Source organism: Aethalodelphis obliquidens, unplaced genomic scaffold (genome assembly GCF_003676395.1).
Source record: "Aethalodelphis obliquidens isolate GAN/ISIS:26980383/991018 unplaced genomic scaffold, ASM367639v1 scaffold8, whole genome shotgun sequence".
Lineage (NCBI taxonomy): Eukaryota > Metazoa > Chordata > Mammalia > Artiodactyla > Delphinidae > Aethalodelphis > Aethalodelphis obliquidens.
In genome coordinates this window covers 43668759-43690989 of record NW_020837952.1, presented here as the reverse complement: position 1 = coordinate 43690989, position 22231 = coordinate 43668759, and the positions used below count along the sequence as shown (strand labels likewise).

General features: G+C 39.1%; 1 protein-coding gene across 8 annotated transcripts in view; it reads left to right on the top strand.

The window, feature by feature from the left end:
* The first annotated feature begins 541 nt into the window (after nucleotides 1–541).
* The window catches only part of BLTP3B (bridge-like lipid transfer protein family member 3B), a 103925-nt gene continuing 82235 nt past the window's right edge, over nucleotides 542–22231 (top strand). For 4 of the 8 annotated variants that reach the window (XR_003432965.1, XR_003432964.1, XM_027107303.1 and 1 more), the window contains exon 1: nucleotides 542–815. Coding sequence is in view for 2 of the 8 variants with exons in the window: in XM_027107303.1 (XP_026963104.1) it covers nucleotides 772–815 (44 nt within the window). In the remaining 6 variants the exon portion in view is untranslated. Of the gene's footprint in view, nucleotides 816–10032; nucleotides 10180–22231 lie in introns of all 8 variants that reach the window. The other 4 variants (XM_027107307.1, XM_027107304.1, XM_027107306.1 and 1 more) reach the window with 2 other exon arrangements.

Sequence of the window (22231 nt, the reverse complement as noted above, 5' to 3'; positions counted from 1 at the left end):
TTATTTTCTCCAGCTTAACACAGCTAGAAAATACTTGAGCCAGGACTTAAATTTAGGCCTTCTAATTCCCAGGTCCTGGGTTCTATTAAGACACATTATCAACTTTTACTTCTCTTAGAATTTCTAGAGGAAACATCAAATTATAGCATTTAGCCGGGGGAAAAGCAGAATATCTAAGCAAAGGATAAGACACTGAGGCAAGAATATGAAAAAAGCTGAGTAGGTAAAGAAAGCAAAGCAATTAGAGCCGTTTGTAGAGCAAATTCTGACAGGGAAATGAAAAAGAGAAGATGTGTATGAAGAACTCAGTGATGGAGACGGGGACATGACTAGAGCGTGGGGACAGAGGTCTAAAACCCAAGAAGCTTCTGGGGTTGGGAGTCAAAGCATCCAACAGTGTCAGGGGCACTAGCGCGCTAGTCCCAGGGAGGGAGGCGGGGCAGCAAGAGCCTGTCCGGAGCCTGCGTTGCCCCGCCCCACCCCGAGCCCGCCCCGCCCCGAGCCCGCCCCGCTCCGGCCCTCCCCCAGATCTCTTAGGTGATGCTGCAGCCAAGATGGCGCCGGCGGCGGCCGCGGCTACCTAAGCGGAATGCTCCCGGTCCTTGGCGGCAGCGGTGGCGGATGTGGCCTCGGCAGGGGGCTCAGGTCTGTCCTGGGCGTGAGTGCTCACGCGCCTCTCCTCCGGCCGGGTTAACCCAAAGAGGAGACGGCCACGAAGAGAGGAGGCAGTGAGGAACGGAGAGAGAGCGCGGCGACCCCCGCTTCGGCACCATGGCTGGGCTCATCAAGAAACAGATCCTGAAGCACCTCTCCAGGTCAGTCAGAGCCTCGGGCGTGGGCGCTAGTCCGCTTCCGCCCTAGTTGGTTATCAGAGGCAACCTGCGGCTTCGGGGGCGGCGGGGACTGGCAGCCGAGCGGGAGGCGACCCTCGGGCTCCCCGCTCCAGTCCGGGCAGAGGTCGCTGCCCCGGATCTCCCGTCGCCTGCGGCGCCCAAGACTGGCCTCACGAGTCAGTCCTCTGACGGGTTCGCCCCCGGACGGGTTCGTCCCTGGATGGGTTCGCCCCTGGACGGGTTCTCTCTCCCGGCTGGCTCGCGGAGGAGCGTGTTGGGCTGCCGGGGGAGGCGGCGGACTGGGATCGTTGCCGACACGGCGTCTGGGGGCGTTTGGAGGACCCCTCTCGGGCGGTCCTGCGCGGAGGCTGCAGATGGTTTGTCACCCAGGTGCCCGGTGTCTGCTCGCCTCCATTCGGAGCTGAGTGGTTCCGTTAACCGAGGGCGTCTGGCGCAGTGTGGACTGTTAGGGCTGAGAATTGTTTTCTCACTGAAATGTTAACCTTGTTATTGTTCTGAATTCACTTTACCTCGCCGTTCCCAGTCTAATGCATTAGAGGGTGTGCCTGTTTGCACAGTTAGGATTTGTTTTAGGTAAATAATCAGAGTTACCAGCTTTGGCGAGTTCTTTCTGGAGTCGTTTTAGCCCCACATCATTCGTACAAAGCAGTTTTTTTTTGTTTGTTTTTTGCTTTATTTTAATCTAAGACCCATAAATTCAGGGAGCCAACATCTGTGGTAATAAACCCGAGACTTGTCATTCTTTCCATTTCGTAACGTGGTTTTAGTCGGAATCATGACTCAGTAAAGCTGGCAGTTTGTTACTGCCCCTGACTTCTCCATATTTGTCTCAAGACACAGGCTAAATGTAGGATCTTGTTTGCAAGTTGTTAACAGCGAATTCAAACTGCTTAGTTATGACCCTTTTCTCTGTTATTTGTCTGTAAATTAATGATTAATTTTAACTGATTTTAGGAAAACACTTGGGTGTGATGATATACTTTCGTAATACAAACAATTCTTGATTTTCCAAATCGTTGTATACCACAGGTTATATATTAGGGAACAAAATAATTATTTCTGTGATTCAGCAAATATTTTTCTCACTTATAACATTGAATAAGATATATTTTTTTAAAGTAACAAATTATAGCAGCATTTATGAATCTACATTTCTTAACATTATCACTAATTGGAAAGTTTCTTTTAAAATTGTCCGTATAGTCCAATAATGAATTATCTCACTTTGGAAGATTTTATCTTTATTATTATTTTTTATGATTTAAGTAAGATCTGACTTATCAGATGTCCTCCAGCCTTTCTCATACTCAGTTCCTACAAGAAAATTCAGACCTATAGAAAATGATTTGAATTTCTATTTTCTCACTCTCCCTAGGATGATAGTACTTAGCTAGTTCCATTCTAGATGCGTAGGAGAAAAGTTTGTTCTGTCAGTGAGTGCCTTAGGGCATTAGAGTTTAATTCTCTTGTAGAACTCCAGTTTGGAAGGACTCTTAAAAATTAGTTGTAAAGGTAATGGCTAACTTCACAAAATAGACACATTCAGAATTGAGCCTTGAGGATTACTTTTTTGTTTGTTTGTTTGTTTTATTTTTTAAACATCTTTATTGGAATATAATTGCTTTACAATGGTGTGTTGGTTTCTGCTGTATAACAAAGTGAATTAGCTATATGTATACGTATATCCCCATATCCCCTCCCTCTTGCGTCTCCCTCCCACCCTCCCTATCCCACCCCTCTAGGTGGTTACAAAGCACGGAGCTGATCTTCCTGTACTATGCAGCTGCTTCCCACTAGCTATCTCTTCTACATCTGGTAGTGTATATATGTCAGTGCTACTCTCGAGGATTACTTTTTAATCTGTATGATTTTCAATAGCTGTGTTGTAAATAACAATGATTTTTTTGAGATGAGTTTTTGAAGCACTTGAGTTTTCAGTTATTTCACATTTCAAAACTTCCTTAAGTCAGATGAACTGAAGAGCATCAAATTCATATTCTTGGTTAAAATATTAATCTTACTGCTGTTGCTGTCATTTGTCATCTCCTAAGAAAAATACAATTATTTATAAACATAAAGGATGACAGTAGAAGAAACAAGGTGGATGTTGTGATAAATTATAGTTACTCAAATAGGAATGAACTTTTGAAATTACCTGGGTCAAGCTTAATTTTACAGGTTATTCAGTAATGAAGATGTCACTATACTGATCTAATCATCTGGAACACAGTTTGATAGGAAATACTTAGAACATACTACCTTCCAATACCTTTCTTATGGCCAGTGAATGGAACTCATGGCACCTTCTTAACGGAGGCCTTACCTGACCATACTCTTCTCTGTAGCGCTCATTCTCATCAGTCATAATATATACTTATTTATTTGCAGTTCGTTTGTCTTCTCCACTGTATGTAAATTCCATGAGGATAGGGATTTTTGTTGTTGTTGTTTGTTTTTCGGAGTCTAGAATAATGTAGGCACTCAACGACTATTTTTTGAATGAATGCATGAATGACAACAATGAACTGACTCTCCCTCACATTGCTGTTTTTTTTAACTAAGGCAAGACTATAAGCCACCAATATTATTGCAGATATTGGGCATGACCTATTTTCCTGTGGTTTTAGGGAATAATGGGCAATTGAATCATTGAATAAATGTGGTGCCGGTGTCCTGGAAAGGAAGGACTAGGAAAATGACCCTTTATATAAGGGGTTTTCCAGTAAGGAAGACTATCTAGGAAGCAACAGGAGAAAGAGAGTGCCAACTCTGAGCCTTGAGATTGAAGTATGGTGAAATTGTAAGGTTAAAACCAGGTTTACTTAGATACAGGGGCTTAAGAAACTGGTGTATTGGAAAAGTATGAAAGGGGAATTATTCTTAAGAGATTAACAAATGCTTTAAGCAAACGCTGAACTATTTGAGAAGTGTAAATCTATATACTTGTTCCCTGCCTAATTGTTTAGTTTGTATTCCAAGCATCTCTTTCATTGTTAATGAAAACAGTACTGAAGAGGGAGAGTTAGTGTGTGTGTGTGTGTTGGATATGGGGGTTGGAGTAGTTGCGTTTTAAGAGAAGTGAAACAGGAAAAGCCTTTGAAGGAGAATTTACCCTGATCTTTCATACCATCATCAGCATAAAATATGTTTTGGAGGCTTCTCTAGGAGAGTATTTTTTTCAGAAGGAAATGGAAACTTCTAAAGAAAAGTTAGAACAAGTGTAAGAAAAGAAATAAGAGCAGGAGCTACCTTTCAGCTCAAGGCCTCATTACCTGTTACTGTGGTATGTGTACATGCGTGCTCCAGCAAAGGCAGAGGGGGGGAATAGAAGCTTGAAGATGGGGTACATTTAAGCCAGGACCTGAAAAGGGGTGGGGAAGATTTAGATACAAATGCTCCCCACTATTCCTTTGGCTCAAGGCATATTATGCTGGGCACAAGGTTTACTGGGGGTTTGGCAGGACAGACATACACCACACCTGGGTACAGTCTTTGTATAGTTTTAAGTAGTAGTAGTAGTTATCAAATGTTTTAAGTAGTAGTTATCAAATGTTTTTACCCCTCAGGGGACATTTGGCAATGTCTGGAGACATTTCTGATTCTCACAACTTGGCAGGGGTGGGGGTGGGGCGGTGACTAGTGGGTAGAGGCCAGGGACGCTGCTAAACATCCTACAGTACACAGCCCAGTCCCCCACAGAAAGAATTATTTGGCCTATGTGTCAATAGTTTTGAGGTTGAGAAACTGGTTTAAAGTATACACATGTATGTCAGATTATTAAACTAGGATACTATGCCAGTTAAGATTATATTGTCTTCAGACAACAAAAACCTGTTCTGTTTAACTTAGGCTGAAAAAGGAAATGTAACAGAAAGCTCTTGGGGTGGGTTACAGAATCTGGAACTAGACAACTCCTAGGGCCTAATTGGAAGCGTGCTTGAACCTCAGCACTACTGACATTTGGACAAGACTATTCTTTGTTGTAAAGGGCTGCTCTGTGCATTGTAGGATGTTTAGCAGCATCTCTGGTCTCTACCCACTAGATGCCAATAGCACTCCCACAGTCTTGACAATGAAAAAATGTCTCCAGACGTTGCCAAATGTCCCCTGGAAGGCAAAATTGCTCCTGGTTGAGAACCACTGCTTTAGGGTGCTGTCCCATCTCTCATAACTCCCAATCTGATCTCCTGTCAAGTTTCAGATTCCTGGGAGAGAAAATGTTTGGCCCAGTTCTGTTTATCTATGGATCAATTAACAATGGCAAAGGGTTATAGAGCAAAAATATGGTCATGGGGAGAACTATTTTGAGTCAGGCTTTGCTGCTCCATTTGGTGTCTTTAATAGGCACTGAACTTAATTAGATTTCAGAGGGCCTCATTTGCTATGTTAAGGAAATTGAAATTGAACTTCATCCCAGGAGGTGACTGCTAATAAAGAGTTCCTGACAAAAGAGGGACATGATCACTAAAGGTGCATGGTTATCAGTTTGGTTTGGAGTCCAGAGTTCAGGAGCAGTTGTCTGGGGTGGAAACATAGAGTCTCTAGAGGGGCTCTGATTAACTTAAGTAGAAAAGTAATGTAGAAGGATATCAGTGTACCACAGAGGTTATGGGAAGGTTAGAGAAACAGACTTGGGAAGGGCTTGGATACAGGTCAGCTCCAAGGATCTAGGTAAGAGAAACTACTTGACAGTCTCAACAAGACATGCTCCCTAAATAAAGGGGAAGGAACAAGTAGAAAGGGAGGGTGGCCTGAGAAGATTGTTAAATATTTGGAATATTTGTTAAGGAGATTAGGAAGGGTTGAGGGCTTGCATGATCTTGTGACTGAATGGCAAAGTGAAGTGAGTTTCCAGTGCTTCACAGTGTATTGATTGGGATGCCTTAGGCTGTATAAGGCTAGAAGGGGGGTGGGGCAGCCGATGATAGCCTGGGGAGAAAAGGAAAAAACCCTCAAAAGATTGGAAATTTTATCTACTAGAAGAGCAGTTGAGAAGAACAAATGAGAAAACTGGAAGGATTAGATGTTTTGTCTGAAAGTGTCATATATGTTAAAGTTTAAGATGTTAGGACGCGAGTTCGTGCTCCGGTCCGGGAAGATCCCATGTGCCGCGAAGCGGCTAGGCCCGTGAGCCATGGCCGCTGAGCCTGCGCTTCCGGAGACTGTGCTCCGCAGCGGGAGAGGCCAGAACAGTGAGAGGCCCAGGTAATGCAAAAAAAAAAAAAAAAAAAAAAAAAGATTTTAGAGTAAGCCTAGTTTAGGGCAAGGTATCAGAAAAGGCCATGGAAGTGCATTGCTGAAGAGAAGTTAAGGTGCATGTAATTGGAGATGAATACCACTGGGTCCATAATTCTTCTTGTATCAGACATTCTTAAAAAGAAATACAACATAGATTATTTAGACTGTTGGAAATTACTTTCTCAGGACTTCCCTGGTGGCGCAGTGGTTAAGAATCCGCCTGCCAATGCAGGGCACACGGGTCCGATCCCGGTCCGGCAACTAAGCCCGTGCGCCACAACTACTGAGATGGTGCCCTAGAGCCGGTGAGCCACAGCTACTGAGCCCACGTGCTGCAAGTACTGAAGCCCACGCGCCTAGAGCCCGTGCTCCTCAACAAGAGAAGCTACCGCAATGAGAAGCCTGCGCATCGCAATGAAGAGTAGCCCCCACTCGCCGCAACTAGAGAAAGCCCGTTCGCAGCAACGAAGACCCACTGCAGCCAAAAATAAATAAATAAATAAAATAAACATTTTTAAAATAAAAAGCTTTAAAAAAAAGAAATTATTTTCTCAAATTATAATTTCATATAATTATTGACAGGCAAATTATTTACATTTTTCACTTTAAAGTTCAATAAATAATTTTTGAGAGTTTATATGTACCAGGTTATTGAGAACTGGGCATTAGAGATACATGGTCTCAACTCTTGGAAAATTTCAGTGATTCCTATTCTGGCATAAGAAGCATGAATAGGATCACTAAATGTAACCTATTTCTAGAACTGTACTGCCATATCAAATTTGTGAGATTTGGTTTACTTGGATGAGGCAACTGGGAGAAGAGTGAGTTAAATATTACCTTTTAGGATTATAAATAAATTTACTTTTATAATTTTGGGGATTTTTTGAAGTAATGTTTGGTTACTTAAATTGTATTGTTTTAAAAATAATCTCCAATAATGCTGATTTACTCCAATAATGCTATATATACTAGTTGTTTATTTAGCAAATGTTTACTGAGTGCTACTTTGTACCAGGTACTGGTCCATAGTGCTGGGCAAAAATCCCTGCCCTCGATGGAGTTTACATTTTAATCAGAGAAGGCTGAGAGTAATTAAATGAATAACTGAAGTACATTATATCAATTTGTGGTAAGTGCTGTTGAAAAAAATAACACAGAAAGGGGATAGGAAGTGCAAGGAGGCGGGGACAGAGTTTGCAATTTTAAATCTAGTGATGGAGAACGCTTAATTGAGAAGATGTTATTTGAGAAGAGACCTGAAAGTGGGGGTGGGAACAAATGCAAAGATCCAGAAGTGAAAACTTACTTGTCATTTTTTGGCAAATATATCGAGGCCGCCGATAAGGTGAAGTGAGGTGAGGAGTGAGGTGAGTGGAGGAAGATGAGATCAAAGAGAAAACAAGGGCCAGATCTTGTGGGACCTTGTAGTGACTTTGGCTTTTACCCTGAGTGAGATTGGAAGCCACTGGAAGGCTTTGAGCCATTGATCACTGCAGCCAAGTGGGAAATAAATAATAGGAGGGCAAGGGCAGAAGAAGAGCCCAATGAAAAGTGATAACTATCCTGATGAGAAAAATATTGGCTTGGAGCTAGGTGGATGCAGTAGAGTTGTTGGGATACATAGGTTCTAGATGTGTTTTGAAGGCAGAGCCTCAGGATTTGCTGATAAGATGTGCATTGAGAAAGAGAACAGTTATGGATGACTTTGACATAAGCAACTGACAAGATGGAGTTGCTGTTAATTAAGCTGGAGAAGATATGGAGGAGGAGCAGGCTTTTGGAAGAAGATTGGGAGTTTGGCTCTGGATACATTAATTTGGATGCCTATTAAGTATCTTACTGGAGATCCCTTTTATTTGTAAGCTAATTTAGACTGCATCTCTTATAGTCGGGCAACAACAATGTCAGTGTTTTTTGTGTGTGGTTATCCTTTGGCTTATGCAATGGATAATTACAGAAAAGTGAATTGTGAGTTGAATTTTAGGGGGTGGATTTTTCCTTTTTTCTATTACGTACACTATGTAGAAGCATCTGAAATTGAGCAAGGTGCCCATTTCTTTCACATTAATTTACAACTATAACCAAGATATTGGTTCTTGGAAAAGTTACTTTTAGGAGATTGATTTGAAAACTTCAGGTGAAATGGAGATTGGATGCTTGGTCCATTGGATGTTGTAATATTATAATCCTATCAGAAGGTATTTGTTCCTGTCTCCTAGAAGGAGGTTATTAAAACATTGAGGTTTTTGACTTTCCCAAGGTTTAACAGGTAGTGTTGAGTGGTTAAGTCACTGATCCAGCACCCTTATAATTTGATTATTCTATACTACCTGTTCAGGCTGTTGTTCCCACCTAACAGTTTGCTTTTCTTTTAGTTTTTGGCATTTCCCTTATTACTCTTTTATGGTGTTTTATCATCCTCCTGCAATATCCCTTAGGAGATTCTTTTATTACTTGGGAATACTTTGACTTTGCAGCCCTTTGAAGCTTGGGAAACATAGTCTTTTGACTCAGCAATTCTTTAAAGTTGGGGAAGGACAATTTCTCCATTTATTTCTTTTTACTTGCATAATTTTTTTGCAATATCACTTTTTTGCAATATTGCACTTTGCCTTAATACTGCAGTTTCCAGTCTAAACGTTTCCTTAGTAAGTTGATCTCTTATCAGTTTATATGTTTTAAAGTCTGCATATTATGTTACTTAGGATGAGTAATTTAATATTTATTAAATATTGGTATTTACAAGTTGGTATTAGCTCACATTGAACATAAGTTACAAGTGAAAGGCTTTATGACTGTTTCCACAAGTGAAATATAAGTAGTTATCATATCAAGACCAAGTTATTAAAACAAAATTAAGAGCTGAGCAAATTTGACTCAGGATATGGTAATTTATTGTTTGTTTGGGTTTTTTTTTCAGGCATTAGACTTACTATTGATCTGTCTCATAATTCACTGACTTATTTCGAGACTTCTCCCAGCCAAAGAGAATGTTGTGTGTAAATTTTGAATCTCTATATTAGTCTATCCTTTAAGACTTCATTTTAGCTATATGTATAATGTACTCTTTTTCTACCCAAAAATACCGTTAAGAGAGGAATCTCTGGCTCCTTTTTGCCACTGCTATCATAGCATCGTGTTGTTTTCCTCTACTGTTGTCTATTTATTAAAACAAAAGCTTCATGTTTATTAGTTCCATAGACTCATCTCTTTAAGGGTAGAATAACCCTGATAGGCTTTGAATTCTGAGTGCAGTAACTATGCTTATGTTATTCACCATTGTATCTTTAGCATCTGCCACAGTACTGTGGTACATAGTAGTTGTTCAGAAACATGAAAAGTTGATTTATATCCAAAAAGTTTAAATTAAAACTTTTTTTTAATACTTTAGTTCTCCAATTTACTTTTGAGTATATAGATGTAGTTTATTGCTGGATCTCTTGGTTTTGTGGGTTATTTTTCATAGGTAACTTTACTCTTTAGTATTCTCTATGAAATGAAATGAGGATTATAGTTTTAACTGGGCCTTACGGCAGTTAAAATTTTGACAATTTGTATTTATAGGTTGCTTGTCTTTTAGAGTGCTTGTGCTAATTGGTTTCATTTAATGTTGAATTGTACAGTTCAGTCTTTGTGTAACTTTTGTACAATATAGCTATCTCATTTTTGTTAAATATTATTTTTAATATAAAAATTTTAAAATACTGATTTAATAGAGTAGTAGTGCTACCAGTGGTAGAGAGAATGAAGAAAATCATAAATGATTAATTTATCTTAGAATTTAAGCAGCATTTGCCTTTAGTTAATCCAGTGTGAAATACAACTGTATTTTCTTTAAAGTGCATCAGAGCTAAATATTTTTATCATATCATTCCTTTCCTCTTCCTTCCCTTAAACTTGCTCCCTTCTGTGTCCCCTGTGTACCCATTCCCTGCAGCGATCCCTGCTGGCTGTGGTGGAGATTGGTGTGCTGTGAATTTCATAATCACCCAAATGAGTACCAGAGGAGTCTAAGAAACCCTGGCAACTGACTACTTGCTTTCACCACGGGTAGGGACCTTTTGTCTGAATTTCCTGCCCTCAGGTAATTCTTCTATTCCCCATTTTTTTTTTCTGTAGATGCAAGCACTTACTATGCCCCACATAAAGATACTTTGAGAATATTTTCTGATTCTTCTTCTTTTTGTCAGGCACCGACTTCATGTTTGTTTGTTTTTTTTTTCTTTTTTTTCTTTTTTACCATGTAGCTACAGGCTCATGCAATTCTCTTAGAATGTCTTCTAGTATATAAGGTTTGGCAATGCACTTAAAGCTATAACCAGTTCTTTCTGATGTTGCATGAGTGAGTTTTAAAACTTATAGTCAGCTATTTGAAAATAGTAATTAGCATTATCTACTCTTTAATGGGTTAGGCATCATAGTCTAATTTAATTAATGAAGTATGAAGGCTCTTTTGATAATGAGGATGTTTTGATCAATTCACTGAAGGACTTAAAGAGTTTATTTTGTGTACTTAATGTTAAGTATAATATTTTTTAAATTAATTAATTAATTAATTTTTGGCTGTGTTGGGTCTTCATTGCTGCACACGGGCTTTCTCTAGTTGCGGCGAGTGGGGGCTACTCTTCGTTGTGGTGCCCTGGCTTCTTTTTGCGGTGGCTTCTCTTGTTGCCAAGCACAGCTCTAGGCGCTCAGGCTTCAGTAGTTGTGGCATGCAGGCTCAGTAGTTGTGGCTCGGGGGCTCTAGAGGGCAAGCTCAGTAGTTGTGGCGCACGGGCTTAGTTGCTCCCTGGCATGTGGGATCTTCCCGGACCAGGGCTCGAACCCGTTTCCCCTGCATTGGCAGACGGATTCTTAACCACTGCGCCACCAGGGAAGCCCTATGCGCTCTCTTTTTTTTCTATTATTACATTTTTTATTGAAAAAAAATTCACGTAACATAAAATTCACCATTTAACCATTTTAAGGTGTTTCTTTAGTAAATTCATGATGTGATGCAACCTTCATTCCTAATTCTAAACCAGCACTGACTTTTCAGGTTATTGCTCCTGAACGGGTGTGGTGCTCCTGACACCTAGTGGGCAGGGGCCAGAAATGCTGCTAAAGTCCCAGAAGAGAGAATTAATTTTGTGTCTCCTAAGTGTTGAGGCTGAGAGACCCCACTCTACACCATTAGAGCACCACATCAAATCCAAGGAAATAAACAGTCAGTCGTGTCATCCCTACTGGTCTCAAGAATGTCTTTACAGCATTTTTATTTCAGTTCAGGAGGCAAGGTTCACATGTTTGGTTGTTAGGTCTTTTTAGTGTCTTTTAATATAGAGGAGTATTCTCTGCCCCACACTCAGACTTTCTGTCTGATTACTTTTAGTAAGCGTTCAGGCCAGTTTTGGCACTGCATTCTCTTTCCATATTTTATTATTACCTTTATTTATTGAAGTGTAGTTGATTTACAGGGTTGTTCCAATCTCTGCTGTACAGCAGAATGACTGTTTTACACATATAGACATTCTTTTTTTTAATTTTTAAATTTAATTTTATTTATTTTTTGTACATCAGGTTCTTATTAGTTATCTATTTTACACACATCAGTGTATACATGTCAATCCCAATCTCCCAATTCATCTCAACCCCCCCACCCGCCACCCCACCTCTTTCCCCCCTTGGTGTCCATACGTTTGTTCTCTACATCTGTGTCTCAATTTCTGCCCTGCAAACCGGTTCATCTGTACCATTTTTCTAGATTCCACATATATGCGTTAATATACGATATTTGTTTTCCCCTTTCTGACTTACTTCACATTGTATGACAGTCTCTGAATCCATCCACTTCTCTACAAATGACCCAATTTCATTCCTTTTTATGGCTGAGTAATATTCCATTACATATTCCATATGTACCATATCTTCTTTATCCATTTGCCTGTCATTGGGCATTTAGGTTGCTTCCATGACCTGGCTATTGTAAATAGAGCTGCAATGAACATTGTGGTACATGACTCTTTTAAATTATGGTTTTCTCAGGGTATAAGCCCAGTAGTGGGATTGCTGGGTGGTATGGTAGTTCTATTTTTAGTTTTCTAAGGAACCTCCATACTGTTCTCCATAGTGGCTATATCAATTTACATTCCCACCAACAGTGCAAGAGGATACCCTTTTCTCCACACCCTCTCCAGCATTTATTGTTTGTAGATTTTCTGATGATGCCCATTCTAACTGGTGTGAGGTGATACCTCATTGTAGTTTTGATTTGCATTTCTCTAATGATTAGTGATGTTGAGCATCCTTTCATGTGTTTGTTGGCAATCTGTATATCTTCTTTGGAGAAATGTCTATTTAGGTCTTCTGCCCATTTTTGGATTGGGTTGTTTGTTTTTTTAATATTGAGTTGCATGAGCTCTTTATATATTTTGGAGATTAATCCTTTGTCAGTTGCCTCGTTAGCAAATATTTTCTCCCATTCTGAGGGTTGTCTTTTGTCTTGTTTGTAGTTTCCTTTGCTTTGCAAAAGCTTTTAAGTTTCATTAGGACCCATTTGTTTATTTTTGTTTTTATTTCCATTACTCTAGGAGGTAGATAAAAACAAATCTTGCTGTGTTTTATGTCAAAGAGTGTTCTTCCTATGTTTTCCACTAAGAGTTTTATAGTGTCCGGTCTTACATTTAGGTCTCTAATCCATTTTGAGTTTATTTTTGAGTATGGTGTTAGGGAGTGTTCTAATTTCATTCTTTTACATGTAGCTGTCCAGTTTTCCCAGCACCACTTATTGAAGAGGCTGTCTTTTCTCCATTTTATACCCTTGCCTCCTTTGTCATAGATTAGTTGACCGTAGGTGCGTGGGTTTATCTCTTTCTGTCCTGTTCCATTGTTCTATATTTCTGTTTTTGTGCCAGTACCATACTGTCTTGATTACTGTAGCTTGTAGTATAGTCTGAAGTCCAGGAGCCTGACTCCTCGAGCTCCATTTTACTTTCTCAAGATTGCTTTGGCTATTCAGGGTCTTTTGTGTTTCCATAGAAATTGTGACTTTTTTGTTCTAGTTCTGTGAAAAATGTCATTGGTAGTTTCTTAGGGCTTGCATTGAATCTATACATTGCTTTGGGTAGTATAGTCATTTTCACAATATTGATTCTTCCAATCCAAGAACATGGTATATCTCTCCATCTGGTGGTATCATCTTTAATTTCTTTCATCAGTGTCTTATAGTTGTCTGCATACAGGTCTTTTGTCTCCCTACGAAGGTTTATTCCTAGGTATTTTATTCTTTTTGTTGCAATGGTAAATGGGAGTGTTTCCTTAATTTCTCTTTCAGATTTTTCATCATTAGTGTATAGGAATGCAAGAGATTTCTGTGCATTAATTTTGTATCCTGCTACTTTACCAAATTCATTGATTAGCTCTAGTAGTTTTCTGGTGGCATCTTTAGGATTCTCTATGTATAGTATTATGTCATCTGCAAACAGTGACAGTTTTACTTCTTCTTTTCCAATTTGTATTTCTTTTGTTTCTTTTTCTTCTCTGATTGCCGTGGCTAGGACTTCCAAAACTATGTTGAATAATAGTGGTGAGAGTGGACATCCTTGTCTTGTTCTTGATCTTAGAGGAAATGTTTTCAGTTTTTCACCATTGAGAATGATGTTGGCTGTGGGTTTATTGTATACGGCCTTTATTATGTTGAGGTAGTTTCCCTCTATGCCCACTTTCTGGAGAGTTTTTATCATAAATGGGTGTTGAATTTTGTCAAAAGCTTTTTCAGCGTCTATTGAGATGATCATATGGTTTTTCTTCTTCAATTTGTTAATATGGTGTATCACATTGATTGATTTGCGTATATTGAAGAATCCTTGCATCGCTGGGATAAATCTCACTTGATCATGGTGTATCTTCCTTTTTGTGTGTGTGTGTGTGTTACGCGGGCCTCTCACTGTTGTGGCCTCTCCCGTTGCGGAGCACAGCCTCCAGACGCGCAGGTTCAGCGGCCATGGCTCACGGGCCCAACCGCTCTGTGGCATGTGGGATCTTCCTGGACCGGGGCACGAGCCCGCCTCCCCTGCATCGGCAGGCAAACTTTCAACCCTTGCGCCACCAGGGAAGCCCGGTCGGTGTATGTTCCTTTTAATGTGTTGTTGGATTCTGTTTGCTAGTATTTTGTTGATGATTTTTACATCTATATTCATCAGTGATATTGGTCTGTAATTTTCTCTTTTGGTAATATCTTTGTCTGGTTTTGGTTTCAGGGTGATGGTGGCCTCATAGAATGAGTTTCGGAGTGTTCCTTACTCTGCAATTTTTTTGGAAGAGTTTGAGAGGGATGGGTGTTAACTCTTCTCTAAATGTTTGTTAGAATTCACCTGTGAAGCCATCTGGTCCTGACGTTTGTTTGTTGGAAGATTTTTAATCACAGTTCCAAATTCATTACTTGTGATTGGTCTGTTCATATTTTCTATTTCTTCCAGGTTCAGTCTTGGAAGGTTATACCTTTCTAAGAATTTGTCCATTTCTTCCAGGTTGTCCATTTTATTGGCATAGAGTTGCTTGTAGTAGTCTCTTAGGATGCTTTGTATTTCTGCAGTGTCTGTTGTAACTTCTCCTTTTTCATTTCTAATTTTATTGATTTAAGTCCTCTCCCTCTTTTTCTTGATGAGTCTGGCTAATGGCTTATCAATTTTGTTTATCTTCTCAAAGAACCAGGTTTTAGTTTTATTGATCTTTGCTACTGTTTTCTTTGTTTCTATTTCATTTGTTTCTGCTCCGATCTTTATGATTTCTTTCCTTTTACTAACTTTGGGTTTTGTTTGTTCTTCTTTCTCTAGTTCCTGTAGGGATAAGGTTAGATTGTTTATTTGAGATTTTTCTTGTTTCTTGAGGTAGGCTTGTATAGCTATAAACTTCCCTCTTAGAACTGCTTTCACTGCATCACATAGGTTTTGGATTGTCGTGTTTTCACTGTAATTTGTCTCTCGGTATTTTTTGATTTCCTCTTTGATTTTTTCAGTGATCTCTTGGTTTTTTAGTAACGTATTCTTTAGCCTCCATGTGTGTGTGTTTTTTACGTTTTTTTCCCTGTAATTCATTTCTAATCTCATAGCATTGTGATGGAAAAGATGCTTGATATGATTTCAATTTTCTTAAATTTACCAAGGCTTGATATGTGACCCAAGATGTGATCTGTCCTGGGGCATGTTCTGTGTGCACTTGAGAAGAATGTGTAATCTGTTTTGGGATGGAATGTCTTATAAATATCAATCAATTAAATCTATCTGGTGTATTGTGTCATTGAAAGCTTGTGTTTCCTTATTAATTTTCATTTTGGATGATCTGTCCATTGGTATAAGTGAGGTGTTAAAGTCCCCCAGTATTATTGTGTTACTGTCGATTCCCTCTTTTATAATTATTAGCAGTTGCCTTATGTTTTTAGGTGCTCCTATGTTGGGTGCATATATATTTATAATTGTTATATCTTCTTCTTGGATTGATCCCTTGATCATTATGTAGTGTCCTCCTTGTCTCTTGTAACACTCTTTATTTTAAAGTCTATTTTATCTAATATGAATATTGCTACTCCAGCTTTCTTTTGATTTCCAATTGCATGGAATATCTTTTTCCATTGCCTCACTTTCAGTATGTATGTGTCCCTAGGTCTGAAGTGGGTCTCTTGTAGACATTATATACGTGGGTCTTGTTTTTGTATCCATTCAGCGAGCCTGTGTCTTTTGGTTGGAGCATTTAATCCATTCACGTTTAAGGTAATTATCGATATGTATGTTCCTATTACCATTTTCTTAATTGTTATGGGTTTGTTTTTCTAGGTCCTTTTCTTCTCTTATGTTTCCCACTTAGAGAAGTTCCTTTAGCATTTGTTGTAGAGCTGGTTTGGTGGTGCTGAATTCTCTTAGTTTTTGCTTGTCTGTAACGCTTTTGATTTCTCCATCGAATCTGAATGAGATCCTTGCTGGATAGAGTAACCTTGATTTTAGATTCTTCCCTTTTATCACTTTAAATATATCTTGCCTCCCTTCTGGCTTGTAGAGTTTCTGCTGAGAAATCAGCTGTTAACCTTATGGGAATTCCTTTGTGTGTTATTTTTCATTTTTCCCTTGTTGCTTTCAGTAATTTTTCTTTGTCTTCTATTTTTGTCAGTTTGATTACTATGTGTCTTAGCATGTTTCTCCCTGGGTTTATCCTGCCTGGGACTCTGCACTTCCTGGACTTGGGTGGCTATTTCCTTTCCCATGTTAGGGAAGTTTTTGACTATAATCTCTTCAGATATTTTCTCTGTCCTTTCTCTCTCTCTTCTCCTTTTGGGACCCCTTTAATGTGAATGTTGTTGCGTTTAATGCTGTCCCAGAGGTCTCTTAGGCTGTCTTCATTTCTTTTCATTCTTTTTTCTTTATTGTGTTCTGCAGCTGTGAATTCTACCATTCTGTCTTCCAGGTCACTTATCCGTTCTTCTGCCTCAGTTATTCTGCTATTGATTCCTTCTAGTGTAGTTTTCATTTCAGTTATTGTGTTGTTCATCTCTGTTCTTTAATTTTCCTAGGTCTTTGTTAAACATTTCTTGCATTTTCTTGATCTTTGCCTCCATTCTTTTTCTGAGGTCCTGGATGGTCTTCACTCTCGTTATTCTGAAATGTTTTTCTGGAAGTTTGCCTATCTCCACTTCATTTAGTTGTTTTTCTGGGGTTTTATCTTGTTCCTTCATCTGGTACCAAGTTCTCTCCCTTTTCATTTTCTATCTTTCTGTGAATGTGGTTTTACTTCCACAGGCTGCAGAATTGTAGTTCTTGCTTCTGCTGTCTGCCCTCTGGTGGATGAGGCTACCTAAGTGACTTGTGCAAGCTTCCTGATGGGAGGGACCCGTGGTGGGCAGAGCTGGGTGTTGCTCTGGTGGGCAGAGCTCAGTAAAACTTTAATCCGGTTGTCTGCTGATGGGTGGGGTTGGTTCCCTCCCTGTTGGTTGGTTGGCGTGAGGTGACCCAGCACTGGAGCCTTCCTGGCTCTTTGGAGTCTCTGTTTCCCCCAGTCCTGTCAAAGTCCTGCAATCAAATCCTGCTAGCCTTCAAAGTCTGACCTCTAGGTATTCCTGCCCCTGTTGGTGGACCCCCAGGTTGGGAAGTCTGACATGGGGCTCAGAACCTTCAGTCCAGTGGGTGGACTTCTGTGGCATAAGTGTTCTCCAGTTTGTGAGTCACCCACTCAGCAATTATGGGATTTGATTTTATTGTGATTGTGCCCCTCCTACCGTGTCATTGTGGCTTCTCCTTTGTTTTTGAATGTGGGGTATCTTTTTTGGTGAGTTCCAGTGTCTTCCTGTCGATGATTGTTCAGCAGTCAGTTATGATTCCAGTGCTTTCACACGAGGGAGTGCTATGCATTCTCTCTTATTGCTAAGTATATTCCATTGTGTATGTTCCACAACTTCTTTAGCCATTTAACTGTTGATGGTCATTTGGGTTGTTTCTAGTTTGGGGCTGTTACAAATAAAGCTGCTATGAACATTCATGTATAAGTCTTTGTGAGGACACATGCTTTTCATTTCTCTTCAATAAATATGTAGGAGTAGAATGGTTGAGTTATATGTGGGTGCATATATAACTTTTTTTCTATTTTTTTTTTTTTTGGCTGCACCACTCAGCTTGCAGGATCTTAGTTCCCTGACCCTTGCAGGATCTTAGTTCCCTTAGTGCCCTGGCAGTGAAAGTGCCAAGTCCACTGGACTGCCAGAGAATTCCTGACATGTATAAATTAAAAAAATTTTTTTGGCCACACCTCGTGGCTTGTGGGATCTTAGTTCCCAGACCAGGGATTGAAACCCAGCCCTCAGCAGTGAGAGCATGGAGTCCTAACCACTGGACTTCCAGGGAATTCTCTGCAACATATATAACTTTTTTAAGAAGCTGCTTTACAGCTTTCCAAAGTGGTTCTGGGGTGTATGTTTCATATTCTCACCAGCAAGCATATGAGAGTTCCACTTGCTCCGTATCTTCACCAACGCTCAGTATAGTCAGTCTTTTTAATTTTACCTGTTTTAGTGGGTAAGTAGTGGCATCTGACTGTGTTTTTTTATTTTTCTTTTTGCGGTATGCGGGCCTCCCGCTGCTGCGGCCTCTCCCGTTGCAGAGCACAGGCTCCGGATGCACAGGCTCCGGACGCACAGGCTCAGCGGCCATGGCTCACGGGCCCAGCTGCTCCGCGGCACACGGGACCCTCCCAGACTGGGGCACGAACCCATGCCCCCTGCATCGGCAGGCGGACCCCCAACCACTGCGCCACCAGGGAAGCCGCTGACTGTGGTTTTTAATTTGCAGTTTCCTATTGACTGGTGATGTTGTGAATCTTTCAGTGTGCTTATCCACCACCCGTATGCCCTCTTTGGTTTGAGGGTCTGTTTAAATTTTTTGCGTATTTTATTAATGGGATGTCTTATTTTTGAGTTGTAAGGGTTCTTTATATATTGTAGATACAAGTCCTTTTCCAGACATATGTTTTGTAAATATTTTCTGCCAGTCTGTGGCTTGTTCTTTAGAAAGTGTCCTTTAAAATTTTTTTTAATATTTATTTATTTATTTATTTCTGCGACGGGTCTTAGTTGAAGCATGCAGGAGATTTTGTTGTGGCATGTGGGCTCTTCATTGCAGCGCACGGGCCTCTCTCTAGTTGTGGTTCATGGGCTCAGTAGTCATGGTGTGCAGGCTCTGTGGTTGTGGCGCGCAGGCTTAGTTGCCCCATGGCATGTGGGATATTACTTCCCCTACCAGGGATTGAATCTGTGTCCCCTGCACTGGAAGGCAGATTGTTAACCACTGGACCACCAGAGAAGTCCCAGAAACAGTGTCTTTTGATGCACAGAGTTTTTAATTTTGATAAAGTATAACATTGATTTTTTTCTGTTTTGATTTGTGAATTTTTTGTTGTGTTATAGAAATCTTTGCCAAGCTCAAAGTCACCAAGATTTTCTCCTGTATTTTCTTACTGAAGTTTTGTAGTTTCTGTTCTTAGGTTTTAGTCTGTGATCCATTTAGAGTTAATTTGTTATTTGTGATGTGAGGTAAGTGTCAAGGTTCTTTTTTTTTTCTCTTTGCATATGGCTATACAATTGCTGTAACACAATTTATTGAAAATATCATCTTTTTCTCATTGAATTGATTTTGCACCTTGTTGAAAATCAGCTAACTATAAACTTGGGTCTATTTCAGGACTCTCTTTTGTTCCATTGATTATTTGCCTATCTTTACACCAATATCAGACTGTTGATTACTGTAGCTTTTAAGTAAGTCTTGAAATTGGTGGTACAGGCCTCCAACTCGATTAATCTTTGTCAGAGTTATTTTGACATTCCAGGTCTTTTGCATCTTCATATAAATTTTAGAATCAGCCTGTCGTTCCTACCAAAAAGCCTGCTAGATATTTGCTTGGGAACTATAAATCTGTTTGGGGAGAATTGACATCTTAACAATACTGTCTTCTGTCTATTACATGTTTTATTTCTCCATTTTATTTTGTCTTGTTTAATTTCTCTCAGCAATATTTTGTAGTTTTCAGTATGTCTTATACACCCTTTGTCAGATTTATCCCTAAAAATTTCAAACTTGTTATACTAATGTAAACAGTACTTGAAAATTTTCAATTTCCGATTGTTTGTTGCTAGTATATAGAAACACAATCAGCACTTTTATTGCAGTAACTTTTTATTGAGGTAAACCTTCCGTATGCAGCTCAATGATTTTTAAATAAGATTTTTATTTTAGAATACTTTTAGATTTGTAGAAAAGTTGTAAAGATAGTACAGAGAGTTTTCATACATCCCATATTCCATCTCCTGTATTATTAACATCTTACATTAGTATGGTACATTTATTGCAATTAGTGAATCAATATTTATAAATTATTATTTACTATAGCACATATTTTATTCAAATTTCCTTAGCTTTTTACCTAATGTCCTTTTTCTGTTCCAGGAACCGATTGTGAATACCACATTATATATAGTCATCATTTCTTTTTAGGCTCCTCCTAGCTGTGACAGTTTCTCAGACTTTCCTTGTGTTTGATGACCTTGAGAGTTTTGAGTAGTATTGGTCAGATATTTTGTTCAGTGTCTCTCAAACAGGATTTGTATAATCTTTTTCTCTTAATTTGAATAGGTTATGGGTTTTTGGCAAGAAGACCACAAAGGTAAAGTGGCATTTTTATTGTCATATCAAGGGTACATATTATCAGCATATTTTATCATTATTATTTTTATTCCAGTTTTATTGAGATATAATTGTGCTGTATAAGCACTGTATAAGTTTAAGGTGTATAGAATAATAACTTGACTTACATACATCATGAAATGGTTACCACAATAGTGGTAATAGTGGACATCCATTAAATTATATGCATATAAAATGAAAGAAATGAAAAAAATATTTTTTCTTTGTGATGAGAACTCTTAGGATTTACTCTCTTATCACCTTTCATATATAACATACAACAGTGTTAATTATATTTATCATGTTGTAAATTGCATTCATAGTGTTATTTATCTTATAAATGGAGGTTTGTACCTTTTGACTGCGTTCATCCAATTCCCCCTCCCTCCACCCTCTGGTAACCACAAATCTGGTCTCTTTTCTGTGAGTTTGTTTGTTTTTGAAGTATAATTGACCTACAGCACTATGTTAGTTCCTGTTACACAACATAATGATTCAATATTTTTATATATTTCAAAATGATCACCACAATAAGTCTAGTTAACCATCTGTCCCCATGCAATATTACATAATTATTGACTATATTCCCCACACTGTATATTTCATACCCATGACTCATTTATTTTGCAAATGGAAGTTTGTACCGCTTAATCTCCCTCACCTATTTTTCTTCTTCCTTACCCCTCTCCCCTCTGGCAACCACCTGTTTATTCTTAGTATCTGTCTTACGGCTGAGTAATTTTCCATTGATGAGCAGGTAGGTTGCTTCCATATCTTGGCTATTGTAAATAACGCTGCAATGAACATAGGGGTGCATGTATCTTTTATAATTAGTGTTTCAGTTTTCTTTGGGTAAATACCCAGGAGTGGAATTGCTGGATTGTATGGTAGTTCTGTTTTTAATTTTTTTGAGGAGCCTCCCTACTGTTTTCCATTGCAGCTGCACCCATTTACATTCCCACCAGCAGTGCATGGGGGTTCCCTTTTCTACACATCCTTTCTAATACTTGTTATTTGTGGTCTTTCTGATAATAGCCATTCTTACAGGTATTAGGTGATATCTCATTGTGGTTTTGATTTGCACTTCCCTCATAATTAGTGATCCTGAGCATCTTTTCAGGTGCCTTCTGGCCATCTGTCTGCCTTCTTTGGGAGAATATCTATTCAGCTCTTCTGACCGGTTTTTAATTGGTTTTTGTTTTTTGATGTTGAGTTGTATGAGTTCTTTGTTTTCTGTTTTAACCCTTTGTTGGATATATCATTTACAGGTACCTTCTCTTGTTCAGTAGGTGGCCTTTTCATTTTGTTGATAGTTCCCTTCACTTTGTAAAAGCTTTTTAGTTTGATGTAGTCTCATTGTTTATTTTTGCTTTAGTTTCCCTTGCCTGAGGAGACATATCCAAAAAATATTACTAAGACCAATGTCAAAGAGCATACTGCCTGTGTTTTCTTATAGAAGTTTCATTTATGGTTTCCGTTCTTACATTTAAGTCTTTATTAATCCATTTTAAATTTATTTTTGTGCATGGTGTGAGAAATTAGTACAGTTTGATTCTTTTGCATGCAGCTGTCCAGTTTTACCAACATCATTTATTGAAGAGGCTGTCTTTTCCCCATTGTATATTCTTGTCTCCTTTGTTGTAGATGAATTGCCCATGTAAGTGTGGGTTCATTCCTGGACTCTGTTCCATTGATCTATGTGTCTGTGTTTGTGCCAATACTGTACTGTTTTGATTACTGTAGCTTTGTAGTATAGTTTGAAATCAGGGAGTGTGATACCTCCAACTTCGTTCTTCTTTCTTAAGATTGTTTTGGCTCTTTGGAGCCTTTTGTGTTTTCTTACAGATTTTAAAATTATTTGTTCTAGTTCTGTGAAAAATGCCATTGGTAATTTGATAGGGATTGCATTGAATCTGTAGATTACCTTGGGTAGTATGGTCA